Source organism: Anolis carolinensis, chromosome 3, assembly GCF_035594765.1.
Source record: "Anolis carolinensis isolate JA03-04 chromosome 3, rAnoCar3.1.pri, whole genome shotgun sequence".
Taxonomy (NCBI): domain Eukaryota; kingdom Metazoa; phylum Chordata; class Lepidosauria; order Squamata; family Dactyloidae; genus Anolis; species Anolis carolinensis.
This window is the reverse complement of record NC_085843.1, coordinates 210,772,198-210,792,893: the sequence shown is the minus strand read 5'-3', so window position 1 is coordinate 210,792,893 and position 20,696 is coordinate 210,772,198. Positions and strand designations below refer to the sequence as shown.

General features: G+C 38.5%; 1 protein-coding gene across 3 annotated transcripts in view; it reads right to left on the bottom strand.

Annotated features, from left to right (window-relative positions):
* rnls (renalase, FAD dependent amine oxidase) overlaps positions 1–20,696 on the bottom strand; it is a 172,173-nt gene that overhangs the window by 9,996 nt on the left and 141,481 nt on the right. For 2 of the 3 annotated variants that reach the window (XM_062977481.1, XM_062977482.1), the window contains exon 6: positions 14,364–14,539. In XM_062977481.1, coding sequence (XP_062833551.1) covers positions 14,364–14,539 — 176 coding nt within the window. Of the gene's footprint in view, positions 1–2,715; positions 2,828–14,363; positions 14,540–20,696 lie in introns of all 3 variants that reach the window. The other variant, XR_010005015.1, reaches the window with a different exon arrangement.

Here is a 20,696-nt window from a genome sequence, read left to right as displayed (position 1 = left end):
AATTAATAATAATAATAATAACAATTGGAAGAGACCCCTTGAGCCATTGAGTCCAATCCCCTTCTGCCTTAGTGCATAAAAGGAACAAGCAAAGCACCCCTGACAGATGGCCTCCCAGCCGCAATGTTAATAATAATAATAATAATAATAATAATAATAATAATAATAATAATAATAGACCCTTGGGCCATTGAGTCCAATCCCCTTCTGCCTTAGTGCACAAAAGGAACAAGCAAAGCACCCCTGACAGATAGCCTCCCAGCCTCAATGTTAATAATAATAATAATAATAATAATAATAATAATGAAGAGTGTTGGAAGAAACCCCTTGGGCCATTGAGTCCAACCCCCTTCTGCCTCTTTTCACCAAAAGCACAAGCAAAGCACCCCTGACAGATGGCCACCCAGTCTCAATATTAGTATTAATATTAATAATAAGGGTTGTAAGAGAAGAGACCCCTTGGGTCACTTAGCCCAACCCCCTTCTGCTCTTGTGCCGTGGGGGCCGGATTAATGGCTTTGATGGGCCGCATCCGGCCCCCGGGCCTTAGTTTGGGGACCCCTATCTTAAAGCATAGCTATCCCAGAGCCTGAAGTTTTGGCATTTCTGTTTAATCCCCAAAGAGTACAGTCAAAGGTCTTAATAAGAATTTAATGCTGAGTCTCACAGTGAGGACATTTCCTGTTAACCAGTTTTATCTTGTTGGTTTATTGTTTTATTTTGTATTTATTTATTACTAAAACATCACATCCTTGGGTTTTGAAAAAAAACCCTTCTATTTAGTAGGCAGCTGTCAAGAAGGGCCACCAGCCTTTGTAGAATAAAAATTGGTAAGATGTAGGAACTGAAATGTCCCACGAGGCTTTTTCCTTACAGTCTTCTGAAAATCTCAAGAATAGAGTTGTGTGAAGGTTAGTTACACAAAAAGGCACGTGCTATGCTAACGCCTGTCTGTTCAGACAAAGAAACAAATTGAATCTTAATAAAAAGATCTAACATTATGATGCAAATTCTTGCCAACATGGCTATGTAGTGCTGCCTCTTGTCTTATATATATGTATATGGGTATGTGTGCGCCTTCAGGTCACCTGTCAATGTATGGCAGCTCCATGAATTTTTTATAGGGTTTTCTAAGGCAATGTATACGCAGAGGTGGTTTTGTCTCGAAAGCACCTAAAACCTATTTGATGGCGGTCTCCCATCTAAGTACTGACCAGGACTTACTGATTAGCCTCTAAGATCAGACATACTTGTCCAATATATTTAATAAATCGAAGATACAATTGTGGGGTATTCTGGCAAGACTACAACAAAGACGTTTTTACACACTTCACATTAACTGGGATTACTGAATAATTGAGGATGTCTTGCATGTTCATGTTTCTTTATACATAGAACATAAAGCTAATGCTCACTTTTAGCAAGTAGGAAGGGGCATGATTGTGTAAAAATAAAAAATATCAGATCACTAGAAAATACAGTGTTTTCGACTGACATGAAAATTGCTACAGAAGCATGCTCAAAACTGTGAATCTTAAGGCTGTGTAGGCCCTAGGATTCTTGATTTCTTTGTTATTTTTATGTGCTTTCAAATACACATTGACTCATGGCAACCCTATCCTAAGGTTTTCATCACATAATTTATTTAGATGAGATTTGTCATTGCCATCTTTTGAGACTGAATTCCCAATATCAGCCAGTGAGTTCACACTATATCTATTTCAATCTTTCCAGATTCCAATATTCCCATTGTGGCTGATAATTAAGAGAACAGGGGAAAAACCCCCAAACCAACAACCCTGAAATACAACATTGTAGAAAATAAAAACACCACAAAAATAACAGTAAATCCAACAGATTAAAAAAAATCCCCAAGGACACCCAACAGCATAAATAATATCCCCCTCAATTTCTTCATAACAAAAAAAATGAAAATACAGTAACTGAGAGGGGGGTTGCCTATTGTGAAATGGCATCAATTTAGCCATGAAGATGTCTCTTCCAATGGTATTCACTAACCAAATTTCAGAAGGACATAGGCATCTGATGCTGAGCTCAGTGAAGAAGAGCCAGATAGATTGGTTTTAAATAATACATAAATATAAGCACTTTGCACTGAGCATCCAGAATTTAACTGGGAAAGGGGACCTCCTTTTACATGACCAACCTGTCCTGCCATCTGGAAATTTGGTTGACCATTGTGTGTGCTGATTTTCAATCAACCCATATGGTCTGCCCTGGATTTGGATCTAATCCAGCACCATGATTGGTTGGTGGTTCTAAATGATGGATTTATTTAGTTATTGGTTATATATTTCTATTCCAGTAAGTTCGGTGTTGTGGACTTCTCTCCGGTGAGCTCTCCTCCCTCCTGAACTTTCCTTCACAAGGCTTTGGGGTAAGTCAGGCAGACAGACGATAATTGGCTCAAGGCCACCTGGTGAATTTCATGGCTGAGAAAAGACCTGAATCTAAATCTTCGAAATCCTAGTCCACCATTCTGATCACCAACTTCCACAGATGGTTTCATAGAAAGGGTAAAGTTACTTGCACAATGTCTATTCTGTTCTTCTCTTTCCTTTCTTCTCTTCTGAATTACAAAGATTCAGAAGAGCATTAAGAAGAGAAGAAAGAAACTTTCCTGTCCTATTGTTCTGTCTAGATATAACAACAACAACAACATCAATAATAATAACAATTATATTTCTTACCCACCTCTCCTCATGGCTTGATATGTTGAAAGGTATTAATGTGTTGCAGATTTGATTATTTGTGGATTTGATTAATATGTTCTCCCTAGGAATCCCTAGGTCCTCCAGCATGACTTCTGAAAGAAATTGATCACAGAGCTACACTGGAGGACATAGACATTTCTATATAATAATAATAATAATAATAATAATAATAATAATAATAATAATAATAATAATAATAATAACAACTTTATTTCACCCTATCTCCCCGAAGGGACTCGGGGGGGGGGGGATTCCAACAAACAACGGCATATATTCAATGCCTTCAAAAAACAGATAAATATTGGCATCAAATCCCAACAAGACCCCACATATGAATACAGCTTTAAAAATCTAACATCAAATTAAACATAGTATAAGTGAATTGAGTATAACATCAATAACCTAAACCAATATAGTCAGACAGAGAACACTTCTCTAGATAGAACATTTCTCTAGATATTTGTAGATCTTCCAATGTGATCCATCCAGTGGAAGTTGACCATGTAGTTATACTGGAGGACCTAGAAATTAATCAATAGGCATTCTCTAAGATGGAAATATAGTATTTTTAAAAATTATCTTTTTCCATTTTCACAGGGGTCCTAACTCCAATGAACATGGAGAACTGACTACATTAAGTATAAAAATACAAGATTATGCAAAGATGTCAATTAAATGAATTTTCATGCAGAAAAAAAAGGAGGCCCATTGAAAATCCACAATTGAGTCGAGCCACGGCAGAAACTGAACAGCTGAGCCAACAGAGTGGGTGGAAGCAAAGGATATGTATGTGTGTGTGTGTGTGTGTGTGTGTGTATAGCATAAGAAGTGGAAAGGGAATACAGGGCACAAAAATAAAGCATGAGAGCAATAGGAACAAATGAAGCTTTGACAATAACCATTTTGATCTTTTTGCCCTTTGTACTTAAAATAAAAACTCACACAGTCGGTGTATCCAGTCCTAAGCATTCTACCATCACAGTTAAAGATCCAAAGCCAGGAACCAATTGTATGGCAAGCTCACAAAAGTTTCTCTTTTCCTTCTGCAGCAACATCCTTTAACCTTTTTAGAAGGCATGGCTGTGTGGCTTTAAAAGAAAAAGAAACGACTGTCTCCACTCACTGAAAGCCAGCTGTCCTATATGTGGGCCACTGAGCTTTCTTTAATAATGGAAAGGGATATATGCTTTTAGGAAACAGTCTGAGACTTGACAGCCTGCAGTTGCTTGCTTGATTCCATCTTTAGCAAATGCGCCCATATAAAAAAGCAGCTTCTCTAGAGGGCAGAGAGTACAGTAGATGAGTCATGCAGAATATTACAGCGACATCTGCTACCACGGCTATCGTTATGGATCCATAAGCCTGCCTGTTTAAAGCCCCAATTTTTAAGTGAAAGGGGGTGGGGGTGCTGGAGGATGCTAATGGTTGGGGCAGGGGGGTACTCATCATTCTTCCCAGAACTGTAATATGCAATGCCAGACTGCAAATTTGGATACTGCAGTTGCTCAGAGGACATGCAGTGGAGCATGGCATCTCAGGACCATATCTACTGTAGAATTAATGCAGTTTGACACCATTTTAAAACTTTGCAATGCCATGGAATCATAGTTGTCTTTAGCCTTTGCCAAAGAATACTGGTGACTCACCAAACAACAAATTCCACAACTGCATAGTACTGAGCAGTTTGTGGTGTCAAACTGCATTACATCTACATTGTAAATGGGTCCTGGGAGTGCCATTTGGTGGAAAACAGACATGCAGAGGGTATCATGAGTCTAAACACCTGGGACCAAACACATGATCATTGAAAGGAGGATGACGCATGCTTCAACGACATAGCCCTGGTATCCAAATCTATAGTTTTGAGAAGCAATGAAGGGGAAAGAAAAGGAAAGACCTAGGCTGGATCTACACTGCCCTATATCCCAGGATCTGATCCCAGATTATTTGCTTTGAATTGGATTATATGAGTCTCCACTGCCATATAATCTGGGATAAGGAGATAATCAGATCTTAGGATATAGGGCAGTGTAGAAGTGCCTTATTGAGTTGGAGGGAGCCTTAAAGGATATTCCATCCAACATTTTGCTTAATGGAAGCTTGGAATGACAGTAATACTAAATGATCCAAAGTTAAGTGACTGCCAGGCTATTAATTGTGGTAGACTACAGACAATATATGATATCACTTTCTGGCGTGTTCATTTTGGAACCAAAATTATGCTGAGGTTAACCTTTGAAGCCTTAAAGCAGACATGGGAATCACAGTCCTCTACGTGTAGCTGTGTTGTAATTTGCATTGGCTCTAGCCATCATAGCCAGCGATAAGGAATACTAGGAGTTGAGCCCAATAATATCTGGAAGGCTTATTGATTCCTACTCTGTCTTGTGGCCATGGTTCATGCTATTTAAAAGGACCAATCTCTGTCCTACATATCTATATATACATTTTCCTACAAGATACCTATGCTGGTTTTGAGGTCTTCAAATGCAATCCCAGGCAAACACAAGAGTGTTTCAAAAGGCCTTGGGATCCTTTCAGGACTTTGAGAATTGGTTTCACTATTAATTGTCTGTACCTTCCAATAGGAACATATGAAATAGAAATATTTTAATTTTAAAAAGTCAGTGAAAAATATTCTATAGCAGGTACATGTCTTCAGCATTATAGACATGTCAATTCCAGGGGTAAGTCAGATGAAGAACTGAAAGTGTTTTTGGTATATTGCAGAAATGAATTAAGCTGGTCCTTGACTTTCATATGTTGAATTTTCACAGATTTGATTATTTGCAGGTTTGTTATTAATATGGTTTTTTTCCAGTTTTGTGGCCTGCTGTGGAAAATCACAGATGACATTTGTAGACTAGAAAATAGAAACAAAGCTAAATCAGTATTTCATAAATGCATAAAATATATGTACTATACTTTAATGTGTTAATTGTGGTCAGCAGTATTAAGAGTTAAGGTTGAGGGTGACTAGAGATATTAACATTTTTTTCATCTTCACAAGGGTAATGCACCATTAACCAAATGTGGAGGGTCAACTAAATCCAGAACCACTATTTTGCACAATTGTCTTCTACTCACTCAGACCAAAGTTATTTCCTCCTCTTCATGGATATCAAAATATCTGTGTGTCTATAAGACTAAAGGATAGAATTGTAGAAGACTGCAAAGCATTTTTTTTAAATTGAACTAATAATATCTGAAAGATTTAGTAAAGAAATCCAAAAACATTTTTTTCCACTTTAATCCTTCCTGGAAATTCTTGCTGTTGTTGTTATTGAATTCAGTTTTACTTCTTCTGCATCAAAGATTTGTTTAGTAGCATAACCAAATGACAAATGTCAGGTTTACTGCTCTAGTTCCCTTGCTTTATGTTTGCTACTGGGAACAGGAAAGCATAAGAGTTTCATCCTTGGTAAGGGACTGATGAACTGAAGTAATATACTTCTGATAAGACTGCATTGTTTAGAGCAACAGCAAAAGCAAAATAGTTCAGTGGAAAACAAGCCACTTCCCTCTCATGCTGAACTTGGATCCAGAATTTAAAAGTTAGATAAGTTCATCTGAGCTTTTGCAATGATGAGGACAAAGCAAGAATAGGGTGAGTTAACAGGGCAGGCATAAGGAAACTGTGGGCTAACCAGAGGTTGTCAGATTATATTTCCTACCGTCATCCACATCTGTCAGCAGAGACTATAATATTCAGAGTCCAGTGACATCTAGAAGAACACAGGTTGCATGACTTTGAGGAAACTGGAGATTTACGTCCTCATTGCATGATGATTTTTTTGCATCCTAGAACGTTACCACCACAGTTGAGCAATGGAGCCCCACGCCACCCATCACACGATGTAGCCTCACTTCTGGTGGTGGAGCTCTGTTGCTCAACTGGGGCTGCAGCATGGTACGATGCTGCGCTAGCAACATGGCAGCCTCCCCATGTTCCATTTAGAACAATGGGATTACCATGGGGACAAGCTGCATGGTGATGCTTCCTCACATATGATGGGGAAGCATTGCTGCCAGCCTGCCGGGGTGCGGGGTACCGGGATTGCACCACCGCCCGGCCAATTCATAATGGAGGCTGGCGAATGGGCATGGGGGACCTCATCAATGTGATGAGGCCCTTAATGAGCAATGAACCCAAGCTATCTCTCTGTCTATCTGTTGTGAAGGATGTGAGCCAAAACATGTGACTAGTCTGTCTGGCAAGTCAGCTGACCTTGCAGTTTAATGCAAACAAAATAGATTCTAAGTTGAATTTGTATGTAAGTTGGAACAGGTACTATCTATCTATCTATCTATCTATCTATCTATCTATCTATCTATCTATCTATCTATCTATCTATCTAAGCTTTGGATAGCATAGGGGAGAGTTAACAACCCTGTGGTGTTTGTTTTGCTCTCTGTGCTCCTGTTCAGAAGATTCTACCTCACTTTCTGTCCCTATAATAATTGTATTTTGAGAAATTTGTGGAAACAAGGATTGGTGATAAAGTTTCAGATGAGACACAATTTCCCCGTGATAATTTCCTTTCTGAGGGATAGATTTCTCACTTCCTTTTGTCCCACCCACCCCACCTTTTCTTAACTATGAGTCAGATGTTTGGAACTCGCTGACTGTCTAAGAGTTGTTATGCTGTGATGAAGATGGCAGCAAAACTTATAAATTACACTAAAAAGGAACAGTGTTTTATCATAAGCCTTTTGTAGACAGGTGTGCAAGGAGCACAAATTCATCTCTGTGTGTGTGCTCAGTATGGGGATAAAGTTCTCTCTTATAGAGTCGTGGATTGAAATGTTAGAAAATGGCCATACTAGTGTGACAGATGCAGAGCTCTCTGGACATCCAGCTACAGCCACATCAGATTTTCTCATGACGATGTGAAAGCAGTGGTGCATCGGTGGCTACACTCTCAACCAAAAACATTTTTGCTGATGGCATTAAAAAGTTGGTATGATGCTGGGAAAATGTATCACAAAGGAAAGTGACTATGTAGAAAAGTGATGCCATTTGTTTTTGAAATTTTTAATATGCAGAGCTAAAAAAAACGTGGAAACTAAATTTGGTAAGAACCAATGCTTCTCACTCTCCCTTGGATCTTTCTCTTTCCTTGCTGTGATGCTTTGTCCCCCCCCCCCCCCCCACCCTCAACACACACTGTCTTGTCTTCTTTTTATGGACAAGGAGTTACGGGACTGACAGTTCTTGAGAAAGCACACCACACAGAAATACACAAAATTCTCCTTTTCCCCCAAACTACCAGACTTAATTTAACATGACAAGCACACTAACTCTGTTCCCTGGAGAATGGCCTGTCCAGCCCTTCACAGATCAGGATGTTGCTTGCACTGCTCTCACACTGCTCCTGATTGCCTCCAGCAAATCTCTCAAGATTGGGATGGTAGCTATACGGATACAGGGAAACAAGTTTTCATACACCCTATCAAGCACCATATAAATTAAGGAGGCTACACTTAGGATGATGAGATGCACAATGGGATGGGACTAGAGTGTGGAAGGGGAATTTCTGGAAGTATATATTCTTTGTCAATCAGCATTTGTTGAAATTTCCTCTCCAACCTAATTATTAAAGATTCAGATACCCTTGTTACAGTTTTCATAAGCTTCTATGGATGTCCAGAAGTTGCTAAAGTGCATTTCACCACAAAAACATGGCTTCTGCATGTTAAGGCACACATATACACACTGAACTTTCAATGTGACTTTATATGATTATTATAAATGGACAGTATTTTCCAACTAATATTTGGTTATACACTGTAAGGAAGCAAAGAAGTGGAAAGCATGTAATTGAAGTGAAAGACTAAAAGAAGACTAGGCTCCACGTGCTATATGAAGGTCAAAGCCTTTTATTGTTTAAAAAGCCCAATTGGTTGTGGCCTTATCACAAATTAGACTTTTCTCAGGAGCTATTATGAAATAAACAGAAACACATTTACTATTTATACAGTACTTAACAACATAACTCTTAATGAAGTGAAAAGACACAGGACATTGATAGAAGTCATCTTTTAAAACATCTATAAACAAGAACTCACTGAAAGACCATAATTTTTAAAAAATATATATATTTAATGGTCCACTTGTATAGAAAGCGCATATTACAACTTTAGAAATGTCTGAAGATTGGTATGCATAGCTTTATATGTACAATAGAAGCTGTAATACTTTTAAGAAACAGTTTTTAAAAGCATTGTTTCTATGGTGTCTCAAATTCTATACAAACAGTAAAAGCTTTTCCTGTTTATTTTTTAGAATAGCCCCTGAAAAAGGCCAATTTGTGCAAAAGCTGAAATGCATTGGGCTTAAAAAGAAAAAAAAATTGCTTTTGACCATTATTTAGCACATGAAGTCTAGTGTTCTTTCGTTCTTTCACTCTGCATCTGTTGTGGAAGAGATGCTTTTTAAATACAACAATAGTAACCAAGTCTTTTCTCCTCTTGAACCTCTACATCTGGGAACAGGGGACTAGGGTGAGGTATTAACTGGCATTTCTTTCAACTTTCCAGAATATCTACATAATGCACTTTTTAAAAGATGCTGCTAAGATGATAATGATGATGCTATTCCAAAGATAATACCCCCCTCTTTAGGTATGTTATGATCATATTGTTTTGGCTGTACTGTGCTTCTACCGCACCACAAGATGACTGTAGAAAAGACTTTCTGGATTGGGAAACCCTGATTGCTGATACTAATGTCTTATCATAATTAAACCATGGCATACAGCACTGCAGCTGTGCTGCTAAGTAGTATCAATAGAAGTTGGGGAGGACTAATCCTATGTCTTCCATGGATAATTGTAATGTCTGCATTTTAATCCTGGGATTGTATTTGGCCCATATGAAGGGCATAATGGCTGTACTGAATTAACAAAAAGGATAAATCCCACTTGAAAGGCTCTGGGATGGGGGCTGGAGGAAAAATCCTATCCATTGTTCACCCCCTCCTCTTTTGCTTTGGTGTCAATAACCGATTGGAATTTTAAAGCAACTATGGCTGTAAGGTAATTAGGGAAGGCCACCATATAGTACTTAATTTATCAAAAATTTACCAGGCTCACTACATAGTCAATTCTTGCACAAAGCTTCCCTTCTGAGCATGCAGCCTGCACTTAAGATTCACTTAATATTAAACCTGGGAGATCTATGGGTGGACAAGTAAGCTTCTTATGAATTGGCCACATCCAATGTATAACCAAATGTGGATTAATGGGGCAAGTGAAGGGTGAAGGCCTCTTGTCTTTATGACTTCATTTGCAGAGCATGTTATATAGCACGTGGGTCATTACAAGAAAGGGGAATGTCATGGAGCATATGCTTCAATGTCCTATGATGCAGCCTTGAAAAGACGAGAGAAAAGGAAAAAAAAAAAAAAGGAACCCCCATACAAGAGGATAACAAAATGTACTTTTGCTGTGTGAGCTTTGATAGGAAATTATATTATTTCAGTTCCAGCTTTTAAAATAATCATAACTTAATTATTGTTTGGTATCAGTTTTAATTTACATAAGTTGTATAAGTTTGTATAAGTTGCAGACAGCTAGGAATACAGTATAGAAATTAGGACTGTGTCTACATGGGCCAAATAAAAATTAGTCATCCCAAACTCCTGCAAGAAGTCCACACACATAAGGCCATAGCAGAAGTGCTGCTTCTAGCTGTCAATCTGACACAAGAAGAACAGGAAGTTACTCAGGAGCTTTCAGGAAACTCCAGAGTAATCCCATGGATTGGAATGGATGCAGAGCGATCCAGTGTCCACACATCAAAAAGCCCCACCAACGTGTCACCAGGCAGAAAGCAGCTCCATGGCCAGCCATCTGGACAGCAAAACAGCATTGGGGGCACTCCTGTGGTGTATCAGAGACAGCTCTGATCAGAGTATTCAGCATACTTTATTTGGTATACCCAGTCTATATTTTGCTGTAGCATTTCACATGAGAGAAATCAGTTTTTGCTTTTGTTGTATGATGCCATTTCTGTATGTCTGGTCACTAATTCAGAAATAATGTGTAAAGGACTTCTTTGCACATTACTTTTTCAGCATATGAAGCTTAACATGAGTCAAACTGTAATCAGTCTAAGTACTCTCTGTACTTTCTAGGATTTCAGACACAGGACATTCTCAGCTGTACCTGGAATTATCAGAGATTTAAGTGGGAACCCTCTTCATGCAGAAGACATGTTGTATCAATGAGAATTTTTAAAAATATGCATTTAAAAGGCAAGTTTTAAAGATGTAAATACGAAGTGAAGCGTGGTAGGTGAAATAAATGCTCAGATAGCAGGCGTTGGAGGAAAATTCTCAGAGTGCTTTGGACCGCAAGAAGATCCAACCAGTCCATCTTTCAGGAAATAATGCCTAGCTGCTCACTGGTGGGAAGGATATTAGAGGCAAACATGAAGTAGAGGCAAAGATGGTCATGTAATGAGAAGACAGGAAAGCTTCAAGAAGAGAATGATGCTGAGGAAAATGGAAGGAAAAAGGAAGAGGGGCTGACCAAGGGCAAGATGGATGGGTGGTATCCTTGAAGTGACTGGTTTGATCTTGAAGGAGCTGGGGGTGGTGTCAGCCCATAAGAAGCCCTGGTGTGGGCTGGTCCATGAGGTCACGAAGAGTCGGAAATGACTGAACGAATAAACAACAACAGCAGGGAACCCCATTCCCCCTGGTGTGGTACTCTTCTTAAGAGGTTATTTGAATGGGAAGGACAGTCCTCTTCTGTGCCAATGAAAAATTTCCCTCCAATGATAACATATTCTCCAAGGGAACAATTTTCATCATGGCCATAGCAAAGAAGCAATGGGTTAAATTTGCTATGAGAATACATCAGCTATGTTCCTAGTATTTATCAGCCCCACTGTGATTCTATTTTTAAGTTTGGTTCCAAGCTATACCCCTAAAATTTCATCCAGAACAATCATATGCCTGTTTACTCTAAAGTAAAAATCCCACTGTGCTCAATTCCTCAATAACTGAAAGTGTGGGATCCTAGGACTGAAGTCTTAGGTGTGCTCCTAAAAGATGGATCGGACACACATTTGCATGCCAACACATTTACAAAACAAGTCAACAAGGAGTTAGAAGAGGCTGAAAGAGGGGCAGCTCAAACATTGGCCACAGATAATGTAAAACAGTCCAAAGATCAATGAACTTTCTGCAGAGTTGTGTATCTCTCTCTTGCAGCTCCAGGGATTATAAATGCCATGCCCCTAATTTCAGCAGGCTATTACAATATAGGCACGGTGGGCACTACAATCGTACAAATGATGGATTATTATAACCACAATAAACCTAATTAACAAGCTGGTTTTTTTAAATCTTTGTAATAAAATCTAGCCATCATAATGATAACCGCTCTGGAAATCCTGCTGCTATTATATTACAATCAACACAGATTACCTTATGGTGGCATTTTTAACCTCAGGTCTTCTGACAGCTTCTTGCTGGTTTGCAGACTGCTTCCTGCTACATTGCACCCTGTGTTACACTCACACAGCCGGAGGAGGGTGGAGAGCAGTGCAAGTGATCACTATGTAACAAAATTTGAAAGGAATTTTCTTCCTGATTTGAAAGTGTTATTTCCTGTTTAATTGTGTAGTACTTACTCTGAAACTACATTTTTGTGGCTATGTTCAAAACTATGTTGAATTGGTTGAGACTCTATGAGATAGTTATTAATAAACTATAGCAAAATGAGCTGCAAGATGTCCTGCAAAAACAAAGTTTTTGCAGTTTAATACATTTTCCCCATGTTTTTATGATAGAACCTATTAGGAAATGACATGTATAACCCAGGAACAAAAATCGTGTTGCATAGTGTAATACTCAGGTCCCACAAACAATGACAAGCTGTGCTAAGCATTTAAAGTAAGAACAAGGAATGTGTGGACCTCTAGATGTTCTTGCACTATAACTTTGAAAGGTTCTGTTGATCCAGGCTAATGGAAAGGTCACATATTTCCCATGCTTGCTTTAAAAATCAGTGCATGTGTGTGTGGGGTTGTAGCAGTAGTCTTTAAGAACAAGACACAAAGTCAACCCATAACACAAGGATGGAGAACCTTTTGTCTTCTAGCTGTTTTAGACTTCATCTTCCAGGAGATCAAACTTATATAGCTAATGGTGTGGGTGGCCCAAACATTGAGAAGGCAAGTATTCCCTGTCTCCTTTTATATTCCTTAGCTGTGTATTACAGAGAGAAATGAAGAACTAGACACTGAATGCATTTCAGCTATAATATTTAGTTACACTGCTAGACCTTTCCTTTTAAAGACCTCTATAAATTTGAAAGGATTTGGGTTCTAAGATAACATTTTACAAGCATATTTGTGTTACTTTTGCCCATGTATTTGAAATAAAATTAAGGAAATTGCATATGACAAGATTGCAAAATGGCTAACCAGGGCTGAATCATAGTTGCCACTGGTGTGCCTAACAACTGCCATGTTAGATGAGCACTGTGCATTTGAAGAAAGGAAATATGCGAGATGACAAGAGAGTGATAGCACTACCTTCCCATTTCATACATTTGTAGCAAAACAAAGAACAGGTTAGGTATCAAGTAGAATGAAGAATTAGCTCAGGCTCAAGTTTTCATATTGCAGTAATGGTGCAGCAGTAGGAATTTTCATGACCAAACTTTATTGCTATTGATGCTCTCACTACAGCACAGAATACCAACTATGTTGATATTTAGGCCAACAGAGTAAGGATGAACGTCTGATTAAAACTAAACCAACCCCACAGTGCGTTTAGCCAAGTGCTACACACCTTTCAGAATGTCAGGCAGACATTTTCCCATCTGAGACAATGCTTAACCGGAGATGCTAGGTCTTCAGTTTATATTCATGTGTACTTCACCTTAAATGCATACAGGAAGCTTTTCAGTCATTCTTCCATCTAAGCACTGCCTAGACCTCGACCAGCTTAGCTTCAATAAGTTGCCCTCAAATGTTCTGCTGGGAACCATATGTACCACTGAACCTCTGGTAGGGTGTGGCCAGATGTGAACAATCATCAAAAGAGTCATATTGTTGATAGTATTTTATAACTGGGAGTCTGAAAGCTTTGGCAATACACTGCAAATCACCAAGAAATCTATCAGTAGACTAATAGCCTCATCAGATTGGCTGATTTGCCCATTGTATGCCACTTGTTCTCCACTTTCAACACGGAGCCCATTAAACGACGCACAGGCTCTTCTGGCCCGGGCTCTGTGCTGAAAGAGGAGAGCAAGCAGTGTGTGTCCCTGTGGTGCAAAACAGGAGGCTTTTCGTGTTGTCTTAGAAGCAAGTGGGGGGGGGGAGCCAGGCAGTGACACTTCCCCCTGTGGAATGGGGGGGTCAAGGTAGGGTAGGCGATGCGGGGCATGGAATGACAGGTTCTCCACGCCCCCTGCCAGGACTCCATGGATTCACCACAATTATTTCCTTGATGCTTCTGTAGCAGCCTTTATTCAAAAGCCCCGTATAGTGAACAGCTGTTGAAATGTTCACAAATACTATACAAAGGAAGTTCCTTCCATCAACATTTGAAAAAGCAAGAAATGGACAGAAGCTGATTATCAATTATTAATTTTCACCAGAGTTTACCTGAGAATATCTCCATCTTTGGCACTTTGTGCTTGCTGGTTCAGGCAAATCAGGCATGATCTTTCTTAGCTCATTCAGAATCAGTTGCTGTACCTTTTCTTTATTGCACTCCAGGTACTCTGTTCCAAAGGATGTACTGGTATGGACCACAATAGATGGGCCAATGTCAGGAGATTCTGAAAAAACAAAACAAAACAAAACAAAGGGGATTTCTATAGATGGTCCCAAGAAACATTTGCATCCTCAGAAAAGTATTAATTACAGCTTCTCTAAGTTTAAAAGATAGAATGTTTAATCGAGGATGTCTGCCTATCCAGGAAATGGCTCTACAGATAGTAGGCTTCAGGGGAAGAAAAACCTCTTGCCTGTTAAATGGATTTGTGAGTAGAATCCACAAGGAAAGAACGAAGGAGTAGTTCTCCAAGAGTCAATGGTGCTAGTGAAAAGCATCTGTTTTCACTTGTCTTCTCTCCTGGGGGCATTTAATTCTTTACCCAGTCTACTCAGAATTTGGGAGAGTTTCTAAATCTGTTCAACCATCTGGGAAATATTTCAGTATGAGGTTTCAGTTCAAGCTCATGTAAGGCTATTTGATGTAAGGCTATTTGACCCAACATTATTTGAGAACTGGCAAATTTAAAGCTCTATGCCTGATTATAAGGCCAAAGCCTGAGGTTCACTGATAGTTATGATCATGCCTCCTTGAATTCTTTAGCTGGAACTAGATTGCCATATAATGCAGTTTAGAACTGCATAATATGGTCAGTGTAGACCCATATACAATAGAGTCTCGCCTATCCAACCTTTGCTTATCCAAGGTTCTGTATTATCCAAATACAGTCTGCTTTTTAGTAATCAATGTTTTTGTAGTCAATGTTTTCAATACATTGTGATGTTTTGGTGCTGAATTAATAAATACAGTAATTATTACTACATAACGTTACAGTATATTGAACTGTTTTTTTCTGTCCATTTGTTGTAAAAGATGATGTTTTGGTGCTTAATTTGTAAAATAATAATGCAATTTGACATTTAATAGGCTTTTCCTTAATACCTCCTTATTATCCAATATTTTCACTTATCCAATGCTCTGAGACTCTACTGTAATGTTGTTTAATCTCATATGGGTCCAAATTATATTATATGGCAATGTGGTTGCAGAAACTATTGCTTTTGATTACCTTTAGGCACTTCTTCCTTCTTACATTTTTTGGAATCTAGAATCCTTCAAGCCACCTGAGGCCACTTTGGTCTTAATTTTGTGCAACGTATAAGTGGTTTACCTGCCAGGACAAACTCTTCTCAGATCATCCACCCAAGGGGTTCTGTGACAGTTGTGTTGCCCAGAAGCAATGAACCTTAGCGAAGAGGGGACGTTTCACAGCAAAGTAAATCAAGGGGTAGCTGAGAGGGACACTGTGCTCACTCAGCAATAAGGAATAGCAATCAAAAAGCTGTTTTTGTTGGGATAGCTGCAGAGAACTTTGTGTGACTTTGGCTGAAACCTAAACTGTTATGGATTTAACACTGAGGTTATTGGAGCAAGATCCTTCTTAAAATTAAGGGTTATTCTTGGAAGCTCACATTCAAAAACACACTGAACAGAATGAGATTTTGAAAGCAACAACAACATTTTTGGGAAAAAATATCATGGCTATGTTCTGTGAAAACAGCGGTGAGGCGAAGTGTGGAAGCTGGCCAAAAAGAAAAAATAAATAAAGAAAAAGTGACATAACAGGATTACATCTTTGTGTACTCTGTGTATTTGGTGCTCTTTTTACACTTAGCATGTGTCTCATCTGATCGCAGGCACACAACTCATTTATCACTAGGAAATGTCAAACACACTTGCATTTCTGGCTTTATTTTGGAGCCAAAATGTAAATAACGTTCAAACATTGGGTACATCTCCCAGTTCTGTTGTGTATGACCACCATGGCATTTTGTAAGTGAACCTAACAAAAGTGTAACAACTCAGGAACAGGGAGGAATTACTGATCAGGAACCAGATGCTGATGATATTGTAGCATTACTGCCCATTTAAAAAGATGACAGTTGCCAAAAATTTTGGGGGGGGGGGGCGCGGAATAAGCAAATGGACTCAGCAAGTCTAACGGAAATAGATACACTTAAAGCTATGAGGAAAAGAAAAAATGAAATCTATGAAGTCCTTTTCTGAAGCCACAACATCAAATAATTGTTACTGGAAAAAAACTGGGAGCGAAAAATTGAAAAACTGATAAACTCCCCACTATGGAATAATGGTTGAATAGCTGTTGGCATAAAGTCTTCATATGTAAATTGCCATAAAATTTAAAGAGAGAAAAAAATAAACATGGTCAATAAAGAAGCATAGGACCATCGTGGTGTAGTAGTTTGAGCATTGGACTCTGGGGATCAGGGTTTGAACTCCAGCTTATTTATGGAAACCTAGTGGGTGACCAATGTCACAGTCTTTCAGAGGAAGGCAAATGCAAAGCTCCTCTGAAGAAATTTTGCCAAGAAAGCCCCATGATAGGTTTGCTTTAGGGTCACCATAAGTTGGAAATGACTTTAAGGCACAGAACAACAATTATAAAGAAGCATGTGATTTTGCAGATGCTAATAATGTCATCACCTTTGTACATGTATTATGAATAATGACAAGAATAAGAAAAATATTGTCCTTAGTTCAGGAATTTAACTACGTAACTACATTTTAAACTTCAATTTCTTCTATTTTACATGATAAATATGTAACAATGCATTAGCAGAAATACTTAAATGCTGTTTCAGGTAAGTGGTCTAACAATAGAAGAATATTCAGGATTGTATTAGATGTATGCATGTAAAAAGAAACTACTGTATGTGTGTGCGTGTGGATATAATGATGATGGTAGGAATCATCTGTGGAAGTAATGAATGGGTAATCTACAGTTATGTGTCTGTGACTGTTACATATTCACAATCCCTATGTAGCTCCTAGTTTAGAGGCTACATAGGGACTCTAGCCCCTTCCACACAGCTGAATAAAATCCCACATTATCTGCTTTGGACTAGAATATATGGCAGTGTGGACTCAGATTACCCAGTTCAAAGCAGATATTCTGGGTTATATGGCTGTGTGGAAGAGCCTTCTGAAAGTCTATCAATCTCCCTCTTACCTGGAAGCAGCCACGTGAATTGATGGGAGTCTTCCCCCCTGTTGATTAAGAAGGAGCTGGCTGATGAGCCTCCTCAAGCAAGCAATTTCAGCTGCAAGGTGTTTCTGCCTGTTGCAGTGGAGATTGTTCATGGAAGGAGATGGGATTATCAGTCAGCTGCTTTTCAAGTGATAGGGGAAAAGAGCCTTGTCAACTGCAGCAACTGCTTCCCACTGAGACTGGAGTCACTGTATGGCATTATAACTGCAGTGTTTATGCATACATAAAATTCATACAGGATTCTAGTCAATAACAACGATAATAATGAAAAGGAGGATGATTTGAAAAAAAATGAATAAATAGAAGTAAAATAGAGGGCAATGAGGAAAGATAGTCTGTCAGCATTTTCTTTTCATCCCATTATATTCATTCTATGGGCTATGAGAGAAGCCAGTTTTTCTAAGTTTTACTATCCCTTCCATAACCATGCTGCTTGTACAGTTAAAAATGTCTGAAAATTAGGCATGTAAAACAACAAAACACAAACCTTTCACCTCCCATTTCCAGAAAGGACAAAATGGCTGGGGTAGAGAAAGCAAAATTCATCCAATAGCAGTTTTTAACAGCAAATTGCACACAAACTGCAGAATTATTTTCCCTCTTAAAGTCAAATTAAGAACCTTACAGATGCTGTTTTCATTACATTTATACACATAGCTGCTTCTGCCAAACAATCATAGAAGAATTTATACTTTACAGAGATGTTGCAGGGGAAATGAAATGTCATGGTAACCCCCTGAATAGGTCTTTTGGGATAGTAAATCAAATATGGTTTTGGTTAGGCTCTGGTTTTAAGGTTTTAAGGATACTTGCTGCACCAAGATTGTGAACCTGGAGCAGGCTGCAGGGAACACACAACTCCCTTGCTGCTCCCTTGGCTGCCCATTTGCTGTTGGGAACAATTCAAAGTGCAGGCAATTACCTAAAAGTCAAAGTTATTCTCCCATATGAATATGCCTATGTTTTGAGATCTTCTTTCTGACCTTCAACTCTCATGGTTACATCCCATGGGAAGAATTGATACAACCTTCTCAACTGCTGCTCCCAAACTCTTTATTTCAGGAAGCTTTTGTGAAACAGATATTGTAATATCTGGATGTTCCTTGTTTGTATTTTTAACTAGTATTAATTTTTAACCTCTTTCTGCTCTAGATTTTAAACAAAGTTTAAAATACAGGTTTTATAATTGTTTTTAGAAGTTTTTAAAGATCATTTTAGTGTGAGAATGTTTACCATATAGCTGAAGCGCCCTGCTATGTGAGATCTTATCACGACCCTTCACCAATTTAGTGGCACACACTGGATCCAATTTGGTTCCCTCTGAGATGGTTGTTTTGTTTGTCCTCTCTCCATGCCTTGAAATCACTTCCAATGCACATCCCAGCAGAGATTCAACATGTGATGAAAGATTGGAGCTGCATGGGACTGCCATCATTCCGAGAATGGTAAAGTTCAGCCACAGACAAAACCAATGTCGCTATGTAAAAATGATCCTAAAGATCCAAAGATAGCTGGAGTATTAAGTCATGTCCTATAACAAGCTGAGACTGGATGGAATTTGAAAGGAGGGGCTTATTCTCCTCCTTTCGCTGGTAATGGTGGTTAACAAAGACTATGAAGATCTACCTATGAAGCAGAAGGGAGGACCCAGATTCAGCTTGCAGAAATGCCTATCTATACTGCTGGGAAAATACAATCAATCCAAAACTGTGGATCCCCCGAATGATATTTTGTATTAACTATTTGTAACATTTTAGATGTTTCCTGCTCCAAATTATTACAGAAGTCCAGACTTTTAATATAATAACAACAACATTTTAAAGAACTCTATTTGTTTTATTGAAATTATGTTTTGGGTAGAGTGAATTGGTAATTGTTACTCAGTTCTGATTTTAAAAGACTTGGTGGCATATTCACTACTACAATCAATATCTTTGTTCACATTCTCCAGAGGGATGTGAAGAACAGAATGCAGAAAGAAATAAAACCGCACTGCTGTTAGAAGTGGCTGCTCTGGTTTGTGACTGAAGTATTGTCTGTAGGGCAAACTAGAAAAAGAATATGTTCATTTCTCTATGCACATCTGCACTGTGGTTCATAGAAGAGATCTTATTTTATTTATGTGTAAAGACTTACACATAAACGAATCAAGAAACTTTCTGAAGAATGCATAAACATTAAGAAATTTCAGGACTGGTTCAGTTATTCTGTTTTAGTCCTTTGTGCAACATTCACTGAACCAGACTCATTATGGTTTAGAGCAGTGGTTCTCAACTTGTGGGCCCCCAGATGTTTTTGGCTTACAACTCCCAGAAATCCCAGCCAGTTTACCAGCTGTTAGGACTTCTGGGAGTTGAAGGCCAAAACACCTGGGGACTCACAGGTTGAGAACAACTGGTTTAGAGAAACATGAATATCCATCACCACATGGATGATATTGTAATTTAAGAAGACTCTTGTTGGTTCTACCTATAGAATGATCTTTCCCATCACCCTGCTACTCACAGAAACCAGCCAGATCTCTCTAGAAATACTAGAAAATAAGGACAATTGGTAATTCAGAGGGTACATCTACACTGTTGGATTACTGCGGTTTGACACGATTTTAAATGACATGGTTCACTGTTATGGAATCATGGGATATGTAGTTTGGTAAAGTAGTAGAGAAGGCTAAAGACCTTATAATACTACACTTCCCATGATTTCTTAGCATTAAGTTATAGCCATTAAAGTGGTATCTAAACTGCATTAATTTTATAGTGTAGATGCATCCAGAGATATTGCTTCTGAAACTAGAAGCAGCAAGAGAGAATGATCGTGGGCCCACTGTCATAATTTTGGAAGATTTTTGCAGGATTATATTTTGATAGTTACTTCATGTACTCAAAATAAAAATAAAATTTTATATATCATAAATATGAAAATTATCATAAGAGCTTTTAACTGTGTTGTTTTTAATAAGAAAGGCTAGAAAAGCGATCTACCAATGACACAGACAAAAATGGAATGCCTATGGCCAGCAGAGCCAGAGAATCTTGGCTAATCAATTTCGTTAGAGAAGTGGATGCCTCCAAAATGTCTCAATATTTTTCTGCAGAGAAAAATAGGCCCTGATTTAATAAGATGTATCTAGCTATGAATAATGAATAAA